Source organism: Anomaloglossus baeobatrachus, chromosome 3, assembly GCF_048569485.1.
Source record: "Anomaloglossus baeobatrachus isolate aAnoBae1 chromosome 3, aAnoBae1.hap1, whole genome shotgun sequence".
Lineage (NCBI taxonomy): Eukaryota > Metazoa > Chordata > Amphibia > Anura > Aromobatidae > Anomaloglossus > Anomaloglossus baeobatrachus.
Window position 1 is genome coordinate 2,547,465 of NC_134355.1, and position 26,093 is coordinate 2,573,557.

At 51.3% G+C, this 26,093-nt stretch overlaps 1 protein-coding gene across 3 annotated transcripts in view; it reads left to right on the plus strand.

Moving 5' to 3' along the window:
- The window catches only part of TTBK1 (tau tubulin kinase 1), a 250,497-nt gene that overhangs the window by 174,959 nt on the left and 49,445 nt on the right, over positions 1-26,093 (plus strand). For all 3 annotated transcript variants that reach the window (XM_075338944.1, XM_075338943.1, XM_075338945.1), the window contains 2 exons: positions 2,889-2,981; positions 3,062-3,187. In XM_075338944.1, coding sequence (XP_075195059.1) covers positions 2,889-2,981; positions 3,062-3,187 — 219 coding nt within the window. The remainder of the gene's footprint in view (positions 1-2,888; positions 2,982-3,061; positions 3,188-26,093) is intronic.

Consider the following 26,093-nt stretch of genomic DNA (forward strand, 5'->3'; position numbering starts at 1 on the left):
GTATGCCCATCCTCCCCTTCTGGTAGCCATATTTGCCCGTCCTCCCTTCTGGTAGCCATATTTGCCCGTCTTCCCCCTCTGGTGGTAGCCATGTATGCCTGTCCCTCCCTCTGGTAGCCATATATTCCGTCCTCCCTCTCTGGTAGCCATGTATGCCCGTCCTCCCCCTCTGGCAGCCATGTATGCTCGTCCCCCCCTCTAGTAGTCATGTATGCCCGTCCTCCCTCTCTGGTAGCCATGTATGCTCGTCCCCCCCCTCTGGCAGCCATGTATGCTCGTCCCCCCTCTAGTAGCCATGTATGCCTGTCCTCCCTCTCTGGTAGCCATGTATGCTCGTCCCCCCCTCTAGTAGCCATGTATTCCCGTCCACCCTCTCTGGTAGCCATGTATGCTCGTCCCCCCCTCTAGTAGCCATGTATTCTCGTCCCCCCCTCTAGTAGCCATGTATGCCCGTCCTCCCCCTCTGGCAGCCATGTATGCTCGTTCCCCCTCTAGTAGCCATGTATGCTCGTCCCCCCTCTAGTAGCCATGTATGCTCGTCCCCCCTCTAGTAGCCATGTATGCTGTGAGGCAAATCCCGGGATATGAAGATGAATTATGACTCCAGTCATAATCCCTCATCACTCCCTGGCAGTGCCCCCTCCCTTCTTGTTCTCAGTGTTCCACTTACACCTCCATGGCCATGTCCTGTGATATGGAGATGAGGTGGTGTGGGAACAATGGACACAGGATGACTCCCTGCCGTCACCCTGTAGTAGGAGCTGCTAGCTAGTTAGCAAGGCTATGGAAATAGCCAGACAGAACGACTCCAGTAAAAAATGGTTCATATCTCGCAAGCCATATTTCCGATAAATATGGCAACCATAAAAATGGTGTCTCCGCATGCGGACGATGCCGGCACACCCTTTTTATGGGAGCAGGACATTGGGAAATGCCCCAGGCGTGATATCAGCCAATGGGGAACTGGCAGACAGGTCATGAGTCCCCTCGTTCTGTAGCTAAATTCATAACTGTCACAATGAGAGCATTGGCGTCCGCCTACGACGCTCCCAGGCAAAGTTATGGCCCATATTCCATGTTGTGGATTGTCCATAACTCAAGCCAGGGGTGGAGCAGTGCTCCCTGTGAGGTCACTAAGGTAGGAGGGGACCTGGATTGCCCAGGTTGATAACCCTACTTCGGCCATTTTCCAGTGTTCTTTTCGCTGGGGGCACGTGTAGGAAACATCTGTGGGAAGGATCCTAGAAACCTGGGTACAGCGCCCCCCTGTGGCCAGACGCAACAAGGTAACTGCTGGAACTGTGTATGCCTGTTTGTAACCCATGCTTTGATTGTAACTGTACTCTGACATATGTATATTCTGTAGATTCCCTATTGTATATATTGTAGTTTCTAGTGTGCTTTAGGCTGATTAAATTATATAATTAATCTTGGGCTGTTCTGTTATCTCGATCTTGAATCCCACGTCTGTGTGTTCGGCTAATAGTTACCGTAAATCGGTTGGTGGCAGCGAATTGTGCCAAGGATTATTGTGGGGAGGCCAGTGAGATTCGGGGAGATTTTATATATTCCGCCCGCGGAGGTCGGGGGAATATATACCTTACTCTCACCGGGGACCCTTCAATAATCGGCATAAGTAGTATAGCGGCCTCCTTGCTTATTGTCGGGCAATTCCATAATTGGCCTGACTATAAGAGGGGCGCTAGAGAGCGCGTCACGTGCTCTGTCTGTCGGTCGGGAGGTATAAAGGAGGGGTGACCCCCACTTGTTACCCCCCGATTGTGACGTACTGGTAGCCAGCGCGGGGGATTTCTGAGTGACCCCCCCGGTGGTTTGTGACATATGCCCGTCCTCCCTCTCTGGTAGCCATGTATGCTCGTCCCCCCCTCTAGTAGCCATGTATGCTCGTCCCCCCCTCTAGTAGCCATGTATGCCTGTCCTCCCCCTCTGGCAGCCATGTATGCTCGTCCCCCCTCTAGTAGCCATGTATGCCTGTCCTCCCTCTCTGGTAGCCATGTATACCCGTCCTCCCTCTCTGGTAGCCATGTATGCCCGTCCTCCCTCTCTGGTAGCCATGTATGCTCGTCCCCCCCTCTAGTAGCCATGTATGCTCGTCCCCCCCTCTAGTAGCCATGTATACCCGTCCTCCCTCTCTGGTAGCCATGTATGCCCATCCTCCCCTTCTGGTAGCCATATTTGCCCGTCCTCCCTTCTGGTAGCCATATTTGCCCGTCTTCCCCCTCTGGTGGTAGCCATGTATGCTCGTCCCTCCCTCTGGTAGCCATATATGCCGTCCTCCCTCTCTGGTAGCCATGTATGCCCGTCCTCCCCCTCTGGCAGCCATGTATGCTCGTCCCCCCCCTCTAGTAGCCATGTATGCCTGTCCTCCCTCTCTGGTAGCCATGTATGCTCGTCCCCCCCTCTGGTAGCCATGTATACCCGTCCTCCCTCTCTGGTAGCCATGTATGCCCGTCCCCCCCTCTGGTAGCCATGTATACCCATCCTCCCTCTCTGGTAGCCATGTATGCTCGTCCCCCCCTCTAGTAGCCATGTATGCCCGTCCTCCCTCTCTGGTAGCCATGTATGCCCGTCCTCCCTCTCTGGTAGCCATGTATGCTCGTCCCCCCCTCTAGTAGCCATGTATGCTCGTCCCCCCCTCTAGTAGCCATGTATACCCGTCCTCCCTCTCTGGTAGCCATGTATGCCCGTCCTCCCTCTCTGGTAGCCATGTATGCCCGTCCCCCCCTCTGGTAGCCATGTATACCCATCCTCCCTCTCTGGTAGCCATGTATGCTCGTCCCCCCCTCTAGTAGCCATGTATGCTCGTCCCCCCCTCTGGTAGCTGTTTCATACTCTGCTGAGGTCGCTTGCTTCGTCTGCCCCTCCAGGAGATGGGCCGACATGATGACCTATGGTCGCTGTTCTACATGCTGGTGGAGTTTGCCGTGGGCCAGCTTCCCTGGAGGAAGATTAAGGATAAGGTAAGATGGCGGTGCTTTTGTGGAGTTGTGCAGACGCCGTGTGCTGTGCACACTGAGCACATTCTGCTTCTTGTCTCCAGGAGCAGGTGGGGATGATCAAGGAGAAGTACGACCACCGGATGCTCCTGAAGCACATGCCATCCGACTTCCACCTCTTCCTAGAGCACATCTCCAGTCTGGACTACTTCACTAAGCCGGACTACCAGGTAGCCCCCTGTCCTGAGCCGGCATGTGCGGCCGCTCCACAGGACAGAGCGTCCTCTAAACATTCCCTGGGAACGGCGGCTTAACTGCCCCCTGCACAGCGCACAACCCCCACAGTACATACTGTCACTCTAGGTGTAGGAGGCCATACACACATATGGAGGCAGTCCCCTGTACAGCGCACAGCCCCCTGCAGTACATACTGTCACTCTGGGTGTAGGAGGCCATACACACATATGGAGGCAGTCTCCTGTACAGCACACAGCCCCCTGCAGTACATACTGTCACTCTGGGTGTAGAAGGCCATACACACATATGGAGGCAGTCCCCTGTACAGAACACGGCCCCTCGCAGTACATACCATCACTCCAGGGGTAGGAGGCCATACACACTTGAGCGAAATACACGCCTTCTGTGCCTCTTGAACTCCAAATTATACATTTGTTTTACGAGCGCTGGGGAAATCACTGCAGCACACAAGTGCTTAGTGCTGTACTGAAAAGTTTCTGCTTTATTACATCATATGACCAGTCTATATAGTACCTCAAACAAAGAAATAACTCCTCCCAACTATGCACCAATAAGAACAATAGGTGTGTGAGCAGAAATGTGAAACTTCCCGCCCATCAGTGCTGGCTGAACCCTATGACATCAGATATAAGACAAGATGGATATTATAGGAACAAAATGGCTCTTGCAAGAGATGTCAAAAGCAATAAAAAAGGATTCCTTTCTCGCCTTTTCATTGGGGGACACAGACCGTGGGTTATATGTTGTCTCCAGGGGAGGCGTGACACTAAATTTAAAAAAGAGTTAGCTCCTCCCCCCACAGCATATACCCCAGCTAGGCGGGAACTAGCTCAGTTCTTTCTAGTGTCAGCAGGGAGGCTGACACGTCTGGCTGAGCCCCAGGCCAGCTCATGTTTTTTGTTTATTTCTTTTTCTTTGTGATTTTATTCTATTTTTGACTATGGGGCAATACCAGGGTGCCTTGCCACCCCCGTTCCCCCCGTGTACGGGCAGAGGAAACCTGGTGTGCACAAGCCGTCAGTCTTCTCTCGCGCCCAAGTGGTCGGGTCTGCGTACCCCTCCAGGCTCCCTGGAAGCAGCTCACACCAAGGTAGCTCCAGAGGGCTAGGCAGAGCCAAGCACCTGCTAGCCTTGAGCCGAAGATGCGTCCCCGAGATCCCCGCATCCCGGGACCGACGCGTCTTCAGACGGAGCCAGGAGCAGGTAGGGAGACGACGAGTCAGTCCCCTGCATTCATACCGCCGCCTGAGATGGCGCTGGTGGGGCGATGCAGGCCGTGATCCCGGGGAAGCAGCATTAATTTAGCTCCCGGCGTCGGCCTGCATGTTTAGCAACGCCCCCTCCACTGCTCCAGAAGCCGCTCCCTCTAGTGGGCCGTCTCTCCCCTCCATGCTGCCAGAGAATACTGGACGCCATTACATGTGGGGAGCAGACACGGGTGAGATCGCCTCCTTGGCTCTGCAACTCTGCAGCACTATATACCGCTCTGCTCAGTGGTATATCGCTGTCTTCCTAGCGGTGTGTGTCTGCTGGCTAGCGGTGTATATCAGCTTTCAGCGGTATATACTAGCTGTGCTTGCAGGTATATACGGACTGTTTGGCAGTGTGTGCCACTTTACTATTGGTATATACCAGCTCTGTATAGCAGTCCCTTTCTAATACTGCTAGTAGCTCCTCGCCCACAGTAGTGTAATACTGCTAAAGGCTCACAGTATAATTATACGTTTGTTGCTGACATGCGTAAAAACCGCAAGGGTGATAAAGCTTCCCAGGCATCCTCTATGGACCTGTACTATGCTTGTACCACCTGTGGAAGCTCGTTTCCCAATGGTCGAAGCTATCCACTCTGCCGAGGCTGCAATGCCCCTACTACAATGTCACAACAGGCGTTGCTGGACCAAGGGGTCGTGCAATCTGTGGGTTCGGCCCCGGCCGCCATTCAGGCAGCACCCCCGTCTGATGAGGCTATCCCTGCATGGGCTCTTCTGATGTCTAAAAGGTTAGATGACCTGGCCACTCAGATATCTCAGCCTTCCACAGGCTCCCGCAGCCTCCCCCCGGCTCAGCTCCCTCAGAGGAGCCCGCCTTCGTCTGGTGTATCATCCCCAGTACGTAAAAAGGCTGTCTCCAAAAGGCGCCATTGCGACCGCTCCGCCTCTTCTGACTCACACGATGGTCAGTCTGACTCTGGCTCCGTGACCTTTAGTAGTCACGATTCCCGAGACTCTGACTCTGATTCAGATGTCCCTTCTGAGTCTAGGCATATGGAAGACACTTTAATAGCAGCTGTCAATCACTCTCTGTCGATTTCTGATCAGCCCTCAGACCCGACTTCTCAGTCGGCAATCAAGCGAGCCAAGAAGCCGCCTAAGTCCTTTGCCCAGGATCCGATTTTTCATCAAATCGTATCTAAACTGCGTGGGATCACCCTGATAGGAGTTTTAATAAAAAAATCCTCCTCTTCATTCGCTTATCCCTTTCCCCCGGAAATGGTTAAGCCCTGGTCGGTACCCCCCGTTGTGGATCCGCCAGTATCCAGACTGGCTAAACACACGGTTATGTCTGTTTCAGACAACGCGTCTCTTAAGGACTCGTCCGACCGCGCAGTTGATGCTGCGGTCAAATCCATTTTTCAGGCTTCGGGCTCCTCTCTGCGCCCCCTGTTTGCCATGACATGGGTGGCAAGAGCTATGAGCGTGTGGAGTAGGAATCTGCGCAAGTTGCTTCACCCTTGCAATATTCCTCCGGAGGCTCTTGAGATTCTTGATTTGTTCTCTCTCGCCTCTAATTATCTTCTTCACGGCTCTCTAGATGCAGCCAGCTGGTCAGCCCTAACGGCAGCCAATGCTGTCTTCGCCCGCAGGGTTCTGTGGCTAAAGATCTGGAATGCAGACAGTGCCTCCAAGAAGTCCCTGTCCACACTTCCCTTCCAGGGTCTTCGTCTATTTGGTGAATCCCTGGACAATCTCATATCTGAGGCGACGGGTGGTAAAAGTACCATTCTACCACAAAAGCGGCCTGTAGCCAGAAATTTCAAAAAATCTTCTTGGCGCAGGCAGTCCTTTCGGCCTGCCCCCCAAAAGCCATCGGACCAAGGACCGTCCCAACGCTCAGATCAAGGATCCGGTCCCTCAAGAGGCTCGTCTTGGCGTTTCCACTCCAAGCAGCCTAAATCCAAAGGACCTCGCTCTGTACAGGCCCCCTCAGCATGACGCCAGGTATCCCGCAGATCCGACTTCTGTGGGAGGGCGGCTTCTGCTTTTTCGGGATATCTGGCTGGACCACACTCACGATGCCTGGGTTCGAGAAATCGTCACCTCAGGTTACAAGATCGATTTCCATTCCCTGCCGGCCAACAGGTTTCTGCGTTCTCGTCTCCCAAGGTCCGAAACGCAAAACCGGGCCTTATTTCAGGCCATAGCTTCTTTACAAAAAGCAAACGTTATCATTCCAGTGCCCCTGGAACAGCGCGGCAAAGGTTTCTACTCAAACCTTTTTGTCGTTCCCAAAAAAGATGGCTCTGTCCGCCCTATCTTGGACCTCAAACGGCTGAACAAATTCGTACGGATTCGAACTTTCCGAATGGAATCATTGAGAGCAGTGCTAGCCGCCATGGAACCTGGAGAATTCCTAGCTTCCATAGACGTTCAAGATGCTTATTTACACATTCACATATGTGTCTCTCATCAACGGTTCCTTCGCTTTGCCGTAGGACACCGTCATTTCCAATTCAGGGCCCTCCCCTTTGGGCTGGCCACTGCGCTTCAGGTCTTCACAAAGGTCATGGCGGCCGTCATGTCCATTTTACACCCCAGAGGAATCCTGGTCGTTCCCTATTTGGACGACCTTCTTGTCAAAGGGAGCTCTCCTCACGTTTGCTCAGAAAACGTGCAGATTTGCCTAGACACGCTGTCAAGGCTAGGGTGGCTTGTCAATTTCAACAAGTCATCCCTCATTCCTCATCAGCGCATCACCTTTTTAGGTATGCTTATAGACACGGCTCAGTCCCGGGTTTTCCTTCCAGAGGACAAGAGGTCTTCCCTGATCCGGGCTGCCCAATCCCTCCGCTCTCGCCATCACACATCTATTCGGAACGGAATGAGAGTGTTAGGCAAGATGGTGGCGGTCATAGAAGCCGTGTCCTTTGCCCAATTCCATCTGCGCCCTCTACAACTGGATCTTCTATCCTCCTGGGACAAGAATCCAGCTTCCCTGGACCGGTCAGTCCGCCTGTCTCGGTCTGCGCTCAGCTCCCTAGTCTGGTGGACTCAAGCCTTATCCCTATCTCAAGGGAAGTCTTTCCGCCCGGTCCACTGGCAGGTAGTCACGACGGATGCCAGCCTGATAGGCTGGGGGGCGGTGTTTCTCCACCACACTGTTCAGGGACGCTGGTCTCCTTCCGAGCGCTCTCTGCACATCAATGTTCTGGAGATCAGAGCCATATTTCTGGCCCTTCATAATCTTGAACCCTTATTACTGGGCCTCCGTGTTCGGATCCAGTCAGACAATGCCACGGCCGTGGCTTACATCAACCGTCAGTGAGGAACTCGCAGCAAGGCAGCAATGAAGGAGGTATCCAGAATTCTTCTTTGGGCAGAGAAGCACATCCCCATCATTTCAGCTGTCCATATCCAGGGGTAGACAACTGGGCCGCAGACTTTCTCAGCAGACAGGGTCTAGCAGCAGGAGAATGGTCTCTCCACGACGAAGTGTTCCATCACTCTACGTTGGGGACTCCTGGATGTGGACCTCATGGCGTCTCGAATGAATGCCAAGATACATCCCTTCATATCCCGGTCGAGAGACCCGCTAGCGCTCGGCTCCGACGCTCTTGTCTTTCCATGGTCGCAGTTCTGCCTACCCTACATCTTCCCTCCATTTCCTCTCATTCCGAGAGTAATCAAGAAAATCAAAGCTTAGGGAATTCCGGTGATCCTCGTGGCCCTGGACTGGCCCAGGAGAGCCTGGTACCCAGAGCTCCTCAAACTTCTCAGCGACACTCCCTGGCGTCTTCCCGACCGCCCGGATCTTCTGTCGCAAGGGCCAATATTCCACCAGAATACAGCACAGCTGCATTTGACGGCGTGGCACTTGAATCCCTGCTTCTAGCCAGATCGGGTTTTTCTCGTGGCCCCGGACTGGCCCAGGAGAGCCTGGTACCCAGAGCTCCTCAAACTTCTCAGCGACACTCCCTGGCGTCTTCCCGACCACCCGGATCTTCTGTCGCAAGGGCCAATATTCCACCAGAATACAGCACAGCTGCATTTGACGGCGTGGCACTTGAATCCCTGATTCTAGCCAGATCGGGTTTTTCTTCCAGGGTAGTTCATACCATGCTTAATGCTCGGAAGCCTTCCTCCGACAGCATTTACCACAGGACCTGGAAGACCTATCTTTCCTGGTGTGACCGTCATAATCGGTCACCCCTGACCTTTTCAATCCCTAATGTTCTTGCCTTTCTGCAAGACGGTCTGCACTCGGGTCTTGGTCTCTGTACCCTTAAAGGACAAGTTTCTGCCTTGTCGATTTTTTTCCAGAAGCAGCTGGCTTCTCGCCCTCAGGTCCGTACCTTTCTTCAAGGGGTAGCGCATTTGGTCCCTCCTTATCGCAACCCCTTAGATCCCTGGGATCTGAATCTGGTTCTCGGAGTCCTTCAACTTCCTCCTTTCGAACCTCTGAGAGAAATCTCTCTCCAGCGACTGTCTTGGAAAGTTGCCTTTTTGGTCGCTATCACCTCTATCAGGCAAGTGTCCGAACTGGCAGCTCTTTCCTGTTGTTCACATTATCTGATATTCCATCATGATAAGATGGTCCTTCGGCCTTCCTTCCGAAGGTCGTATCCTCTTTCCACCTGAACGAGGACATTGTGTTGCCGTCATTCTGCCCGGCCCCGGTCCACTCCTTTGAGAAAGCCCTTCACAATCTCGATCTTGTCAGGGCTCTGCGGATCTACATCTCCAGAACAGCGCCGTTGCGCAAGTCCGATGCCCTTTTCGTCCTCCCGGTAGGACACAAGAAGGGCGACCCGGCGTCTAAATCCACGATTTCTCGATGGATCAGGACCGCCATCTGTGAGGCATACAAAGCACGAGGTGCCGTTCCCCCTCAATCTGTGCGGGCCCACTCTACACGAGCAGTCGGTGCCTCCTGGGCTATCCGCCATCAGGCCTCGGCGGCCCAACCTTGCAAGGCCGCTACCTGGTCCAGTGTGCACATGTTCACAAAATTCTACAGAGTGCATACGCATGCCTCCGCGGATGCTGCTCTTGGAAGACAAGTCCTTCAGGCGGCAGTGGCCCATTTATAAGTGGCCACTGCTCGGTTCTGACAGTGTTTTCATATGAGTTCACTGCAGTTGCAGTTGTTAGTCAGCTCTTAGTCTGATGTTATACACTGTTATTAGTTCAGTTCCCACCCAGGGACTGCTTTGGGACGTCCCACGGTCTGTGTCCCCCAATGAAAAGGCGAGAAAGGAAAGGACATTTTTGTGTACTCACCGTAAAATGTCTTTCTTGGAGTCTTTCATTGGGGGACACAGCTCCCACCCTTGTGGTTTTGGTTATCCTTTTCCTACTGCTTTACACCAAACTGAGCTAGTTTCTGCCTATCTGGGGTTATATGCTGTGGGAGGAGGAGCTAACTCTTTTTTAAATTTAATGTCAAGCCTCCCCTGGAGACAACATATAACCCATGGTCTGTGTCCCCCAATGAAAGGCTCCAAGAAAGACATTTTACGGTGAGTACACAAAAATGTCCTTTTCTTCGGCGCTCCATTGGGAGACCCAGACGATTGGGTGTATAGCACTGCCTCCGGAGGCCACACAAAGCAATTACACTAAAAAGTGTAAGGCCCCTCCCCTTCTGGCTATACACCCCCAGTGGGATCACTGGCTCACCAGTTTTCTGCTTTGTGCGAAGGAGGTCAGACATCCACGCATAGCTCCACTGTTTAGTCAGCAGTAGCTGCTGACTATATCGGATGGAAGAAAAGAGGGCCCATATGGGGTCCCCAGCATGCTCCCTTCTCACCCCACTTGTGGTTTGTAAGGTTGAGGTACCCATTGCGGGTACGGAGGCTGGAGCCCACATGCTGTTTTCCTTCCCCATCCCCCTGAGGGGCTCTGAGGAAGTGGGATCTTACCGGCCACCAAGCCCTGAGGCCGGGCTCCATCCACAGACCCATAGAACCTGCTGGATGTGGAGCGGGAGTGCCGTTCAGGGACAAGGCCCTGCAACTTTCAGGTACTCTGTGTCCCCGTATGGCAGGCCACGCACACCCCAGGCTTGCGGGGTGTGCTAGTGCGCCGGGGACTGTAGCGCTGTGCGCTGGGCTTATAGTCCCCGCAGATTACTGGGGGACTTTATGTGTGTGGATCGCCGCGCCGACCGCCCCTGGAGCGGCGGCGCAGCTGCGACTTGTAGTGCGCCGGGGACGCGCCGACCGCGCTTTTACGGCGGCGGCGCTTCTAACTTTAGTCCCCGGTTTTCTGCGGCCTAGCTCCGCTTCGTTAACGCCCCCCACCCTGTCAATCAGGGTAGGGGAGAGACGTTGTTCAATCGGCAGCGCCGAGGGCTGGAGCACGATTTACATGCTCCAGCCCTCTCACTGAGCACAGTAGGACACAGGCTTCGCGCTTTTTCTCTGTGCACGCCCTAGGCCCGCCCCCAGGCTTGCAGCTCCCCAGGACTCCGGCAGCCATTATACACATGCAGTCTGGCTGGAGAACGGACGCAGGCTCTGAGGGACCCAGGCTAGGGGTTTCTGGCGACCACACACCCGCGCTAAGCGGGCGGTAAGCAGCACATACGTGCGGCCCCACTAGTGCCACAGTGTTATATTTGTGTACTGCACTGTAAGGTCGCTTCTTGGCTGTACACCCTATATTGCTTTGAGGAGACAACAGCATGTCATCCGCAAAACGCAAGGGTGCCAAGGCACGGGCTGTATACACTGCTTGTACAGCATGTGGGGCTAATCTACCAGCAGGCTCCAACGACTCTCATTGTGTGCAATGTTCAGTCCCAGTGGCACTTCGTCAGCCAGAGCCTATTGTGGCGGTAGCCCAGGCAGAGACGCCTGTGAACCCTACCCCGGTGACGGGGACAGAATTTGCAGTCTTTGCTGATAAAATGTCTGTGACTATGACAAAAATCCTGGAGACCTTGCAGTCCAGGCCAGTTGCTCAGACCATGGACACCGCTGTGTCTATGTTCCCCGGCCCCCCTCAGCTGGAATTAATCCGTAATTCAAGGGGGTCCCAGGCATCACAGGCTGAGGGCTCTGACTCCGATGACAGTCCCAGTCCGCCTAAGCGAGCTCGCTGGGAGAGACCCTCCACGTCATCACGCGGATCAGGGTCTCAGCGAGAAGGGTCTCTATATGATGGCTCAGAGGTGGGTGATCAGGAGTCTTGTCCTGACGCCGCACTCAATTTGGATACGCCAGATGGTGACGCCATGGTAAATGACCTTATAGCGGCCATCAATAGGCTGTTGGATATTTCTCCCCCAGCCCCTTCTGCAGAGGAGGCAGCTGCACAGCAGGAGAAATTCCATTTCCTGTATCCCAAGCGTAAATTGAGTACTTTTCTGGACCACTCTGACTTCAGAGAATCCATCCAGAAACACAATACTTATCCGGACAAGCGTTTTTCTAAACGCCTTAAGGATACACGTTATCCTTTTCCCCCTGACGTGGTCAAACGCTGGACCCAGTGTCCAAAAGTGGACCCTCCAATATCCAGGCTTGCAGCTAGATCCATAGTTGCAGTGGAGGATGGGGCTTCACTTAAAGATGCCAATGACAGACAGATGGACCTTTAGTTGAAATCTGTCTATGAAGCTATTGGCGCGTCGTTTGCTCCAGCATTCGCGGCCGTGTGGGCGCTCCAAGCTATTTCAGCTGGTCTGGCACAGGTGGACTCTTTCTTAAGTCCAGCAGTGCTGCAAGTGGCGTCCCTAACTACGCAAATGTCTGCGTTTGCGACCTACGCTATCAATGCGGTACTGGACTCTACGAGCCGTACCTCAATGGCATCCGCCAACTCTGTAGTTTTGCGCAGAGCCTTGTGGTTAAAGGAATGGAAAGCAGATTCTGCTTCTAAAAAATGTTTAACCAGCTTGCCATTATCTGGAGACAGACTGTTTGGTGAGCAATTGGCGGAAATCATTAAACAGTCCAAAGGTAAGGACTCCTCCTTACCCCAGCCCAGATCAAGCAAACCTCCACAGAGGAAGTGGCAGTCAAAGTTTCGGTCCTTTCGAGGCTCGGGCAAGCCCCAATTCTCCTCGTCCAAAGGGACTCAGAAAGAGCAAAGGAGCTCTGATTCCTGGCGGGCTCACTCACGCCCCAAGAAAGCAACCGGAGGTACCGCTTCCAAGGCGGCTGCCTCATGACTTTCGGCCGCCTCCCTCCGCATCCTCGGTCGGTGGCAGGCTCTCCCGCTTTTGCGACATTTGGCTGCCACAGGTCAAAGACCGGTGGGTAACAGACATTTTGTCTCACGGGTACAGGATAGAGTTCAGTTCTCGTCCTCCGCCTCGGTTCTTCAGAACTTCCCCACATCCCGACCGAGCAGATGCCCTTCTGCAGGCGGTGAATTCTCTAAGAGCAGAAGGAGTGGTGGTCCCTGTTCCTCTTCAGGAACGAGGTCAAGGTTTTTACTCCAATCTCTTTGTGGTGCCAAAAAAGGACGGCTCATTCCGTCCTGTTCTGGACCTAAAACTGCTCAACAAGCATGTGAACGCCAGGCGGTTCCGGATGGAATCCCTCCGCTCAGTCATTGCCTCAATGTCTCAAGGAGATTTCCTAGCATCAATAGACATCAAGGATGCTTATCTCCACGTGCCGATTGCTACAGAGCACCAACGCTTTCTACGCTTCGTGATAGGAGACGACCATCTTCAGTTCGTAGCTCTGCCATTTGGTCTGGCGACAGCCCCACGGGTGTTCACCAAGATCATGGCGGCAGTGGTAGCAGTCTTGCACTCTCAGGGACACTCTGTGATCCCTTACTTGGACGATCTACTGGTCAAGGCACCCTCTCAAGAGGCATGCCAACTCAGCTTGACTGTTGCACTGGAGACTCTCCAGACGTTCGGGTGGATCATCAACTTCTCAAAGTCAAATCTGTCACCGACCCAATCACTAACATATCTTGGCATGGAGTTTCATACTCTCTCAGCGATAGTGAAGCTTCCGCTGGACAAGCAGCGGTCTCTACAGACTGGGGTGCAGGCTCTCCTTCAAAGTCAGTCGCACTCCTTAAGACGCCTCATGCACTTCCTCGGGAAGATGGTGGCGGCAATGGAGGCGGTTCCGTTTGCGCAGTTTCATCTGCGCCCACTTCAATGGGACATTCTCCGCCAATGGGACGGGAAGTCAAAATCCCTGGACAGGAAAGTCTCCCTTTCCCAGACGGCCAAGGACTCTCTGCAGTGGTGGCTTCTTCCCACCTCATTATCACAGGGAAGATCATTCCTACCCCCATCCTGGGCGGTGGTCACGACAGACGCGAGTCTGTCAGGGTGGGGAGCAGTTTTTCTCCACCACAGGGCTCAGGGTACGTGGACTCAGCAGGAGTCCACCCTTCAGATCAATGTTCTGGAAATCAGAGCAGTATATCTTGCCCTACTAGCCTTCCAGCAGTGGCTGGAAGGAAGGCAGATCCGAATTCAGTCGGACAACTCCACAGCGGTGGCATACATCAACCACCAAGGGGGGACACGCAGTCGGCAAGCCTTCCAGGAAGTCCGGCGGATTCTGATGTGGGTGGAAGCCACGGCCTCCACCATATCCGCAGTTCACATCCCCGGCGTAGAAAACTGGGAAGCAGACTTCCTCAGTCGCCAGGGCATGGACGCAGGGGAATGGTCCCTTCACCCAGACGTGTTTCAGGAAATCTGTCGCCGATGGGGAAGGCCGGACGTCGACCTCATGGCGTCCCGGCACAACAACAAGGTCCCAACCTTCATGGCACGGTCTCGCGATCAAAGAGCGCTGGCGGCAGACGCCCTAGTGCAAGATTGGTCGCAGTTCCGGCTCCCTTATGTGTTTCCACCTCTGGCACTCTTGCCCAGAGTGCTACGCAAGATCAGATCCGATTGCAGCCGCGTCATACTCGTCGCCCCAGACTGGCCGAGGAGGGCGTGGTATCCGGATCTGTGGCAGCTCACGGTCGGCCAACCGTGGGCACTACCAGACCGACCAGACTTACTGTCCCAAGGGCCGTTTTTCCATCGGAATTCTGCGGCCCTGAACCTGACTGTGTGGCCATTGAGTCCTGGATCCTAGCGTCTTCAGGATTATCCCAAGGGGTCGTTGCCACCATGAGACAGGCTAGGAAGCCCACGTCCTCTAAGATCTACCACAGAACGTGGAGGATATTCTTATCCTGGTGCTCTGCTCAGGGAGTGTCCCCCTGGCCATTTGCATTGCCTACCTTTCTTTCTTTCCTGCAATCTGGGTTAGAAAAAGGTTTGTCGCTCGGCTCCCTTAAAGGTCAGGTCTCGGCGCTATCCGTCTTTTTTCAGAGGCGTTTGGCACGCCTTCCTAAGGTGCGCACGTTCCTACAGGGGGTTTGCCATATCGTACCCCCGTACAAGCGGCCGTTAGATCCATGGGATCTGAACAGGGTACTAGTTGCCCTTCAGAAGCCGCCCTTCGAGCCTCTGAGGGAGGTTTCACTTTCTAGACTATCACAGAAAGTGGCTTTTCTGGTAGCGATCACATCTCTTCGGAGAGTGTCTGAGCTGGCAGCGCTATCATCCAAGGCTCCCTTCCTGGTCTTCCACCAGGACAAGGTAGTGCTGCGCCCCATTCAGGAGTTTCTCCCGAAGGTGGTATCCTCTTTTCATCTTAATCAGGATATCTCTTTGCCTTCGTTTTGTCCTCATGCAGTTCATCGGTATGAGAAGGATTTACATTTGTTGGATCTGGTGAGAGCACTCAGAATCTACATTTCCCGCACGGCGCCCCTGCGCCGCTCGGATGCACTCTTTGTCCTTGTCGCTGGTAAGCGCAAAGGGTCGCAGGCTTCTAAGGCCACCCTGGCTCGATGGATCAAAGAACCAATTCTTGAAGCCTACCGTTCTGCTGGGCTTCCGGTTCCATCAGGGCTGAAGGCCCATTCTACCAGAGCCGTGGGTGCGTCCTGGGCATTGCGACACCAGGCTACGGCTCAACAGGTGTGCCAGGCAGCTACCTGGTCGAGTCTGCACACTTTCACCAAACATTATCAGGTGCATACCTATGCTTCGGCGGACGCCAGCCTAGGTAGAAGAGTCCTGCAGGCGGCAGTTGCCTCCCTATAGGGGAGGGCTGTCTTGCAGCTCTAACATGAGGTATTCTTTACCCACCCAGGGACAGCTTTTGGACGTCCCAATCGTCTGGGTCTCCCAATGGAGCGCCGAAGAAGAAGGGAATTTTGTTACTTACCGTAAATTCCTTTTCTTCTAGCTCCTATTGGGAGACCCAGCACCCGCCCTGTTGTCCTTCGGGATTTTTGGTTGTTTTTCGGGTACACATGTTGTTCATGTTGAACGGTTTTCAGTTCTCCGACGTTACTTCGGAGTGAATTTGTTTAAACCAGTTATTGGCTTTCCTCCTTCTTGCTTTTGCACTAAAACTGGTGAGCCAGTGATCCCACTGGGGGTGTATAGCCAGAAGGGGAGGGGCCTTACACTTTTTAGTGTAATTGCTTTGTGTGGCCTCCGGAGGCAGTGCTATACACCCAATCGTCTGGGTCTCCCAATAGGAGCTAGAAGAAAAGGAATTTACGGTGAGTAACAAAATTCCCTTCTTTAAAGTTATGTCAAAAAAAAAATAAAAGTCAAAGATGTTATAGGAATTTTTACATGATGAAAATGGTGAAGTTGTAAAAAATGATGTTGAGAAGGCCCAACTCTTAAATTCCTATTTTGCATCTGTTTTCTCTGAAAAAGTAAAATGAACTGATCTTCACCGTTCTATTGTAGGATTAGAAGAATCCAGGCCATCTATAAACAAAGATAGTGAGGGAATACTTAGCTAACATTAATGAATTCAAGTCCCCAGGTCCAGATGAATTACACCCCAGAGTACTGGAGGAGTTAGCAGAGGAAATATTAGAACCACTCTTCATCATTTTTGAAAATGTTTGGAGAACAGGAGAAGTTCCAGAAGACTGGAGAAGAGCAAATGTTGTCCCCATCTTCAAAAAGGGGAAGAAGGTGACCCCGGGAACTACAGGTCTGTGAGCCTGACTTCCATACCAGGAAAGAGCTTTGACCAGATTATTAAACAACATTTATGCAAGTACCTGGATGAGAATGAAGTGATTAACCAGAGCCAGCATGGGTTTGTAACGAAGTCATGTCAGACTAACTTAATCTCCTTCTATGACAAAATCACTGACTGGGTGGATCAGGGAAATGCAGTAGATAAAGTAAATCTTGACTTCAGCAAAGCATTTGACAAAGTATCTCATAAAATCCTTATTGAAAGAATGTGACCAAGTGTGGAATGGACAAGGCAACTGTTAAATGGATTTGTAACTGGCTTAGTGATCGGAGTCAAAGATGGTCATAAATGGCTGCACATCTGGTTGGAAGACTGTCTCAAGTGGGGTACCACAGGGCTCTGTCCTGGGCCCCGTGTTGTTCAACATCTTTATCAATGATTTAGATGACGGTATTAAGGGTAAACTGATTAAATTTGCTGATGACACAGTGGTAGGAGGAATAGCGAATACTAGAGAAGAGAGAGAGGATTCAACACGATCTAAACAAGCTGGAACAATGGGCAGCAACTAATAGAATGGTTTATAACAGGGAGAAATGCAAAGTCATACATCTTGGCAAGAATAATGAAAAGAGCATATACAGCATGGGAGGAATAGAACTATCCAACAGCATGTGTGACATATACAGCATGGGAGGAATAGAGCTATCCAACAGCATGTGTGACATATACAGCATGGGAGGAATAGAGCTATCCAACAGCATGTGTGACATATACAGCATGGGAGGAATAGAGCTATCCAACAGCATGTGTGACATATACAGCATGGGAGGAATAGAGCTATCCAACAGCATGTGTGACATATACAGCATGGGAGGAATAGCGCTATCCAACAGCATGTGTGAAAAAGACTTAGGTATACTAAAGGTCACAGACTACACAGGAGTCAGCAGTGTGACGCAGCAGCAAAAAACGCAAACACCATTGTAGGATGTATTAACAGAAGCATACAGTCTAGATCACGTGAAGTCATTATCCCCCTTTACTCCTCTGTGGTCAGACCTCATCTGGAATACTGTGTCCAGTTCTGGCCACCACATTTTACATCAACAAACTGGAGCAAGTTCAGAGAAGAGTGACCAGAATGGTGACTGGACTGCAAACCATGTCCTGTGAGGAATGGTTACAGGATTTAGGATTGTTCAGCTTGCAAAAGAAAAGACTGAGAGGAGACCTAATACAGTGCCTTGCAAAAGTATTCAGCCCCCTTGAATTTTTCAACCTTTTCCCACATTTCAGTCTTCAAACATAAAGATAAAATGTTAATGTTCTGGTGAAGAATCAACAACAAGTGGACACAATTGTGAAGATGAATGATATTTATTGCTTATTTTAAATTTTTATAAAAATAAATAACTGAAAATTGTGGGTGCAATATTATTCATCCCCTGTAGGTTAATCCTTTGTAGCGCCCCCTTTTGCTGTGATTACAGCTGCAGTCTCTTGGGGTATGTGTCTATCAGTTTTGCACATGAAGAGGCTGAAATTCTCACCCATTCTTCCTTTGTAAACAGCAGGAGCTGAGTGAGGTTGGATGGAGGCATTTGTGAACAGCAGTTTTCAGCTCTTTCCACAGATTCTCGATTGGGTTCAGGTCTGGACTGTGACTTGGCCATTCTAACACCTGGATACGGTTATTTGTGAACCATTCCATTGTAGATTTTGCTTTATGTTTGGGATCATTGTCTTGTTGGAAGACAAATCTCCGTCCCATTCTCAGGTCTTTTACAAACTCCAACAGGTTTTCTTCAAGAAGGGTCCTGTATTTGGCTCCATCTTCCCATCATTTTTAACCATCTTCCCTGTCCCTGCTGAAGAAAAGCAGACCCAAACCATGATGCTGCCACCACCATGTTTGACAGTGGGGATGGTGTGTTCAGGGTGATAAGCTGTGTTGCTTTTACGCCAAACATATCGTTTGGCATTGTACCCAAATAGTTTGATTTTGGTTTCATCTCAGCAGAGCCCCTTCTTCCACATGTTTGGTGTCTCCAGGTGGCTTGTGGGAAACTTTAAACAACACTTTTTATGGATATCTGTGAGAAATGGCTTTCTTCTTGCCACTCTTCCATAAAGGCCAGATTTGTGCAGTGTAGACTGATTGTTGTGCTATGGACAGACTCTCCCACCTCAGCTGTAGATCTCTGCAGATCATCCAGAGGGATCATGGGCCTCTTGGCTGCATCTCTGATCAGTCTTCTCCTTGTGTGAGATGACAGTTTGGATGGACGGCCGGGTCTTGGTAGATTTGCAGGGGTATAATACTCCTTCCATTTTAATATGATCGCTTGCACAGTGCTTCTTGGGATGTTTAAAGTTGTGGAAATCTTTTTGTAACCAAATCCGGCTTTAAACTTCTCCACAACAGTATCCTGGACCTGCCTGTTGTGTTCCTTGGTCTTCATAATGCTCTCTGCGCTTTACACAGAACATGAGACTATCACAGAGCAGGGGCATTATACGGAGACTTGATTACACACAGGGGCTTATATTCATCATCATCAGTCATTTAGGACAACATTGCATCATTCAGAGATCCTCAATCACCTTCTGGAGGGAGTTTACAGCACTGAAAGTAAAGGGGATGAATAATATTGCACGCCACAATTTACACTTATTTGTTTATTACAAAAGCTTAAAATAAGCAATAAATTTCCTTCATCTTCACAATTGTGTCACTTGTTGTTGATTCTTCACCAGAACATTAACATTTTTATCTTTATGTTTGAAGCCTGAAATGTGGGAAAAGGCTGAAAAATTCAAGGGGGCTGAATACTTTTGCAAGGCACTGTATATAGGAGCGTACTGCCCGCATTCTCCGATTCTGGGTACATCGGGAGGTATATAGGGGTGCACTCCCCGCTTCCTCAAATGCTGGGTATATCGGGAGATATATAGGAGCACGCACCCCGCGTCCTCAGATCCTGGGTATATCAGGAGATATATAGGAGCGCGCACCCCGCGTCCTCAGATCCTGGGTATATCGGGAGATATATAGGAGCACGCACCCCGCGTCCTCAGATCCTGGGTATATCAGGAGATATATAGGAGCACGCACCCCGCGTCCTCAGATCCTGGGTATATCGGGAGATATATAGGAGCGCGCTCCCCACGTCCTCAGATTCTGGGTATATCGGGAGATATATAGGAGCGCGCTCCCCACGTCCTCAGATTCTGGGTATATCAGGAGATATATAGGAGCGCGCTCCCCACGTCCTCAGATTCTGGGTATATCAGGAGGTATATAGGGGCGCGCTCCCCACGTCCTCAGATTCTGGGTATATCGGGAGGTATATAGGGGCGCGCTCCCCGCGTCCTCAGATTCTGGGTATATCGGGAGATATATAGGAGCACGCTCCCTGCGTCCTCAGATTCTGGGTATATCAGGAGGTATATAGGGGCGCGCTCCCCACGTCCTTAGATTCTGGGTATATCGGGAGGTATATAGGGGCGCACTCCCCGCGTCCTCAGATTCTGGGTATATCGGGAGGTATAAAGGAGCGCGCTCCCCGCGTCCTCAGATTCTGGATATATCGGGAGGTATATAGGAGCACACTCCCCACGTCCTCAGATTCTGTTTATATCAGGAGGTATATAGGAGTGCGCTCACCGCGTCCTCAGATTCTGGGTATATCGGGATGTATATAGGAGCGCGCTCCCCGCGTCCTCAGGTTCTGGGTATATCAGGAGGTATATAGGAGCACACTCCCCGCGTCCTCAGATTCTGGGTATATCGGAAGGTATATAGGTGTGCGCTTCCCGCGTCCTCAGATTCTGGGTATATCAGGAGGTATATAGGAGCGCACTCCCCTTGTCCTCAGATTCTGGGTATATCAGGAGGTATATAGGAGCGCTCTCCCCGCGTCCTCAGATTCTGGGTATATCGGGAGATATATAGGAGCGCGCTCCCTGCGTCCTCAGATTCTGGGTATATCGGAAGGTATATAGGGGCGCGCTCCCCGTGTCCTCAGATTCTGGGTATATGGGGAGGTATATAGGAGCGCGCTCCCCACGTCCTCAGATTCTGGATATATCGGGAGGTATATAGGAGCACACTCCCCACGTCCTCAGATTCTGTTTATATCAGGAGGTATATAGGAGTGCGCTCACCGCGTCCTCAGATTCTGGGTATATCGGGATGTATATAGGAGCGCGCTCCCCGCGTCCTCAGGTTCTGGGTATATCAGGAGGTATATAGGAGCACACTCCCCGCGTCCTCAGATTCTGGGTATATCGGAAGGTATATAGGTGTGCGCTTCCCGCGTCCTCAGATTCTGGGTATATCAGGAGGTATATAGGAGCGCACTCCCCTTGTCCTCAGATTCTGGGTATATCAGGAGGTATATAGGAGCGCTCTCCCCGCGTCCTCAGATTCTGGGTATATCGGGAGGTATATAGGAGCGCTCTCCCTGCGTCCTCAGATTCTGGGTATATCAGGAGGTATATAGGAGCGCACTCCCCTTGTCCTCAGATTCTGGGTATATCAGGAGGTATATAGGAGCGCGCTCCCCACGTCCTCAGATTCTGGGTATATGGGGAGGTATATAGGAGCGCACTCCCCGCGTCCTCAGATTCTGGGTATATGGGGAGGTATAAAGGAGCGCGCTCCCCGCGTCCTCAGATTCTGGGTATATCGGGAGGTATATAGGAGCACACTCCCCGCGTCCTCAGATTCTGGGTATATCGGGAGGTATATAGGAGCGCGCTCCCTGCGTCCTCAGATTCTGGGTATATCAGGAGGTATATAGGAGCGCTCTCCCCGCGTCCTCAGATTCTGGGTATATCGGGAGGTGTATAGGGGCGCGCTCCCCGTGTACTCAGATTCTGGGTATATCGGGAGGTATAAAGGAGCGCGCTCCCCGCGTCCTCAGATTTTGGGTATATCGGGAGGTATAAAGGGGCGCACTCCCTGCGTCCTCAGATTCTGGGTACATCGGGAGGTATATAGGAGCGCACTCCCCGCGTCCTCAGATTCTGGGTATATGGGGAGGTATATAGGAGCGCACTCCCCGTGTCCTCAGATTCTGGTTATATCGGGAGGTATATAGGAGCGTGCTCCCCGTGTCCTCAGATTCTGGGTATATCAGGAGGTATGTAAGAGCGCGCTCCCCGCGTCCTCAGATTCTGGGTATATCGGGAGGTATAAAGGGGCGCACTCCCCGCGTCCTCAGATTCTGGGTACATCGGGAGGTATATAGGAGCGCGCTCCCCGCATCCTCAGATTCTGGGTATATCGGGAGGTATAAAGGGGCGCACTCCCTGCGTCCTCAGATTCTGGGTACATCGGGAGGTATATAGGAGCGCGCTCCCCGCGTCCTCAGATTCTGGGTACATCGGGAGGTATATAGGGGCGCGCCCCCGCGTCCTCAGATTCTGGGTATATCGGGAGATATTTAGGGGCGCTCTCCCCGCGTCCTCAGATTCTGGGTATATCAGGAGGTATATAGGGGCGCGCTCCCCGCGTCCTCAGATTCTGGGTATATCAGGAGGTATATAACAGCGCGCTCCCCGCGTCCTCAGATTCTGGGTATATCGGGAGATATATAGGGGCGTGCTCCCCGCGTTCTCAGATTCTGGGTATATCAGGAGGTATATAGGAGCGCGCTCCCCACGTCCTCAGATTCTGGGTATATCGGGAGGTATATAGGAGCGCGCTCCCCACGTCCTCAGATTCTGGGTATATCGGGAGGTATATAGGGGTGCGCTCCCTCCGTCCTCAGATTCTGGGTATATCGGGAGGTATATAGGAGCGCGCTCCCCGCATCCTCAGATTCTGGGTACATTGGGAGGTATATAGGAGCGTGCACCCCGCGTCCTCAGATTCTGGATACATCGGGAGGTATATAGAAGCATGCTCCCCGCTTCCTCTGATTCTGGGTACATCAAGAGGTATATAGGAGGAGCTCCCCGCGTCCTCAGATTCTGGGTATACCAGGAGGTATATAGGAGTGCACTCCCTGCGTCCTCAGATTCTGGGTATATCGGGAGGTATATAGGAGCGCGCTCCCTGCGTCCTCAGATTCTGGGTATATCGGGAGGTATATAGGAGCGCGCTCCCTGCGTCCTCAGATTCTGGGTATACCAGGAGGTATATAGGGGCGCGCTCCCCGCGTCCTCAGATTCTGGGTATATGGGGAGGTATATAGGAGCGCGCTCCCCGCATCCTCAGATTCTGGGTATATCTGGAGGTATATAGGAGCGCGCTCCCCACGTCCTCAGATTCTGGGTACATCGGGAGGTGTATAGGAGCGCGCTCCCCGTGTCCTCAGATTCTGGGTATATCGGGAGGTATATAGGAGCGCGCTCCCCGTGTCCTCAGATTCTGGGTACATTGGGAGGTATATAGGAGCGCGCTCCCCGCGTCCTCAGATTCTGGGTATATCAGGAGGTATATAGGAGCGCGCTCCCCACGTCCTCAGATTCTGGGTACATCGGGAGGTGTATTGGAGCGCGCTCCCCGTGTCCTCAGATTCTGGGTATATCGGGAGGTATATAGGAGCGCACTCCCCGCGTCCTCAGATTCTGGGTATGTCGGGAGGTAAATAGGCGCACGCTCCCTGCGTCCTCAGATTTTTGGTATATAGCGGGAGGTATATAGGAGCGCGCTCCCCGCATCCTCAGATTCTGGGTACATCGGGAGGTATATAGGAGCGTGCACCCCGCGTCCTCAGATTCTGGATACATCGGGAGGTATATAGAAGCATGCTCCCCGCTTCCTCAGATTCTGGGTACATCAAGAGGTATATAGGAGGAGCTCCCCGCGTCCTCAGATTCTGGGTATACCAGGAGGTATATAGGAGTGCACTCCCTGCGTCCTCAGATTCTGGGTATATCGGGAGGTATATAGGAGCGCGCTCCACGCATCCTCAGATTCTGGGTATATCTGGAGGTATATAGGAGTGCACTCCCTGCGTCCTCAGATTCTGGGTATATCGGGAGGTATATAGGAGCGCGCTCCCCGTGGCCTCAGATTCTGGGTATATCGGGAGGTATATAGGAGCGCGCTCCCCGTGTCCTCAGATTCTGGGTACATTGGGAGGTATATAGGAGCGCGCTCCCCGCGTCCTCAGATTCTGGGTATATCAGGAGGTATATAGGAGCGCGCTCCCCACGTCCTCAGATTCTGGGTACATCGGGAGGTGTATAGGAGCGCGCTCCCCGTGTCCTCAGATTCTGGGTATATCGGGAGGTAAATAGGCGCACGCTCCCTGCATCCTCAGATTTTGGGTATATATCGGGAGGTATATAGGAGCGCGTTCCCTGGCTGGATCGGCCTGTCTAATCTCGGCTCATGGCTCTTTCTCGTCTTTTTAGGGTCACCCAGGCTCCTGGCTGGAGACCACGTGCTCCTGACACTGATTTAGGATCTGTAATTGGAGAATACACCTGTATATCACACTATATAGACAAATATATAAGACTCGCACATGCCTGGTCAGGATATCCCACTGACCTATTCATTAAGAAAAGAAAAGCTAGCATTCTGTCCATGACTTGCCAGTCTCCACCATTATCTTCTGGGTTGTTACATGTTAATGCCCCATTCAGCCTTTCCCCCTTCCCTCTGCTCTGTGGAGGGTGAGGAGTGATATAGAAGGGTTAATAGTTTCTATATACCTTCATTAAAGATATTTTATTGTTATTAGTAAGTATATCTGGTGGTAGTTCATAGTCATTATGGAGCCTTCGGAATAAGAGACATGCTCAAGGATTATTTTGTCTCTAAATGTTCTTCTTATCTTCTTCTTATCTCATATGCATGACTCTACATTTTTGCTTTGCTAAAACTTAAAGGTCATATGAGCAACTAGTAAAGTCCAGCTTAGAAGCCTTATTTGCAATATCACATTGATCTGTAAATGGTATAAATAAAGTGTACTTTGGTTAAATAAACAGAAAATTGATCATGCCCACATGGATGCTGGTCTTTTTCTCCGAGCGCTCGATCTTGATTAGGTCTGAAGAGGCCAAATTGAGAAGACCTCACTGGTGATCCCATAAGCTGACTTGTGACAAAACAGAACAGCTACAACAGGAGTGTGGAAAGCCGCTAATCCCCAGATACTGTGAGATCTCTATAATGACCTCTCTTACAGTGCCTACAAGTAGTATTCAACCCCCTGCAGATTTAGCAGGTTACACATTCGGAATAACTTGGCATTGTGACATTTGGACTGTAGATCAGCCTGGAAGTGTGAAATGCAGCAAAAAAGAATGTTATTTCTTTTTTTATTTTTTTTTTAAATTGTGAAAAGTTTATTCAGAGGGTCATTTATTATTCAACCCCTCAAACCACAAGAATTCTGTTTGGTTCCCCTAAAGTATTAAGAAGTATTTCAGGCACAAAGAACAATGAGCTTCACATGTTTGGATTAATTATCTCTTTTTTCCAGCCTTTTCTGACTAATTAAGACCCTCCCCAAACTTGTGAACAGCACTCATACTTGGTCAACATGGGAAAGACAAAGGAGCATTCCAAGGCCATCAGAGACAAGATCGTGGAGGCAGCATCATGCTGTGGGGCTGTTTCTCAGCCAAGGGGCCTGGCCATCTGGTCCGCATCCATGGGAAGATGGATAGCACGGCCTACCTGGAGATTTTGGCCAAGAACCTCCGCTCCTCCATCAAGGATCTTAAGATGGGTCGTCATTTCATCTTCCAACAAGACAACGACCCAAAGCACACAGCCAAGAAAACCAAGGCCTGGTTCAAGAGGGAAAAAATCAAGGTGTTGCAGTGGCCTAGTCAGTCTCCTGACCTTAACCCAATTGAAAACTTGTGGAAGGAGCTCAAGATTAAAGTCCACATGAGACACCCAAAGAACCTAGATAACTTGGAGAAGATCTGCATGGAGGAGTGGGCCAAGATAACTCCAGAGACCTGTGCCGGCCTGATCAGGTCTTATAAAAGACGATTATTAGCTGTAATTGCAAACAAGGGTTATTCCACAAAATATTAAACCTAGGGGTTGAATAATAATTGACCCACACTTTTATGTTGAAAATTTATTAAAATTTAACTGAGCAACATAACTTGTTGGTTTGTAAGATTTATGCATCTGTTAATAAATCCTGCTCTTGTTTGAAGTTTGCAGGCTCTAACGTATTTGCATCTTATCAAACCTGCTAAATCTGCAGGGGGTTGAATACTACTTGTAGGCACTGTATATAATATACACTTTTTACCACTTCAGGAACTCCATTTCTACAGACCACCTCCTTCATGAGGTTTTCCACATTAATGTAGTTTTCTCCACTGGATATGCCTCAGATCAATCCAGGAAAGAAATTCACACAAACTCCTATAAACCTGTACTTTGTGGATGTATATGATCAATCTGCATTCTCTGGAGCAGTAGAGCGGATGAGGGGTTTCTGCGAGGTCTTTACAGATTTTTCTACTTTGTATTAGGCACACGTCTTAGAAGACTGGCTGTGTCTGGCCACCTGGGTACTGAACCCTGGTGTCACCCATACCTTGTCCACCACCACACTTTATAACTGTCTTTGTTAGATGTATTAGTCCATGGGTTACTGGACCGTCACTGAGTAGAGATCTCATGGCAGAGAAAGCTTACCGCCTTTTATCCACAGACCTTC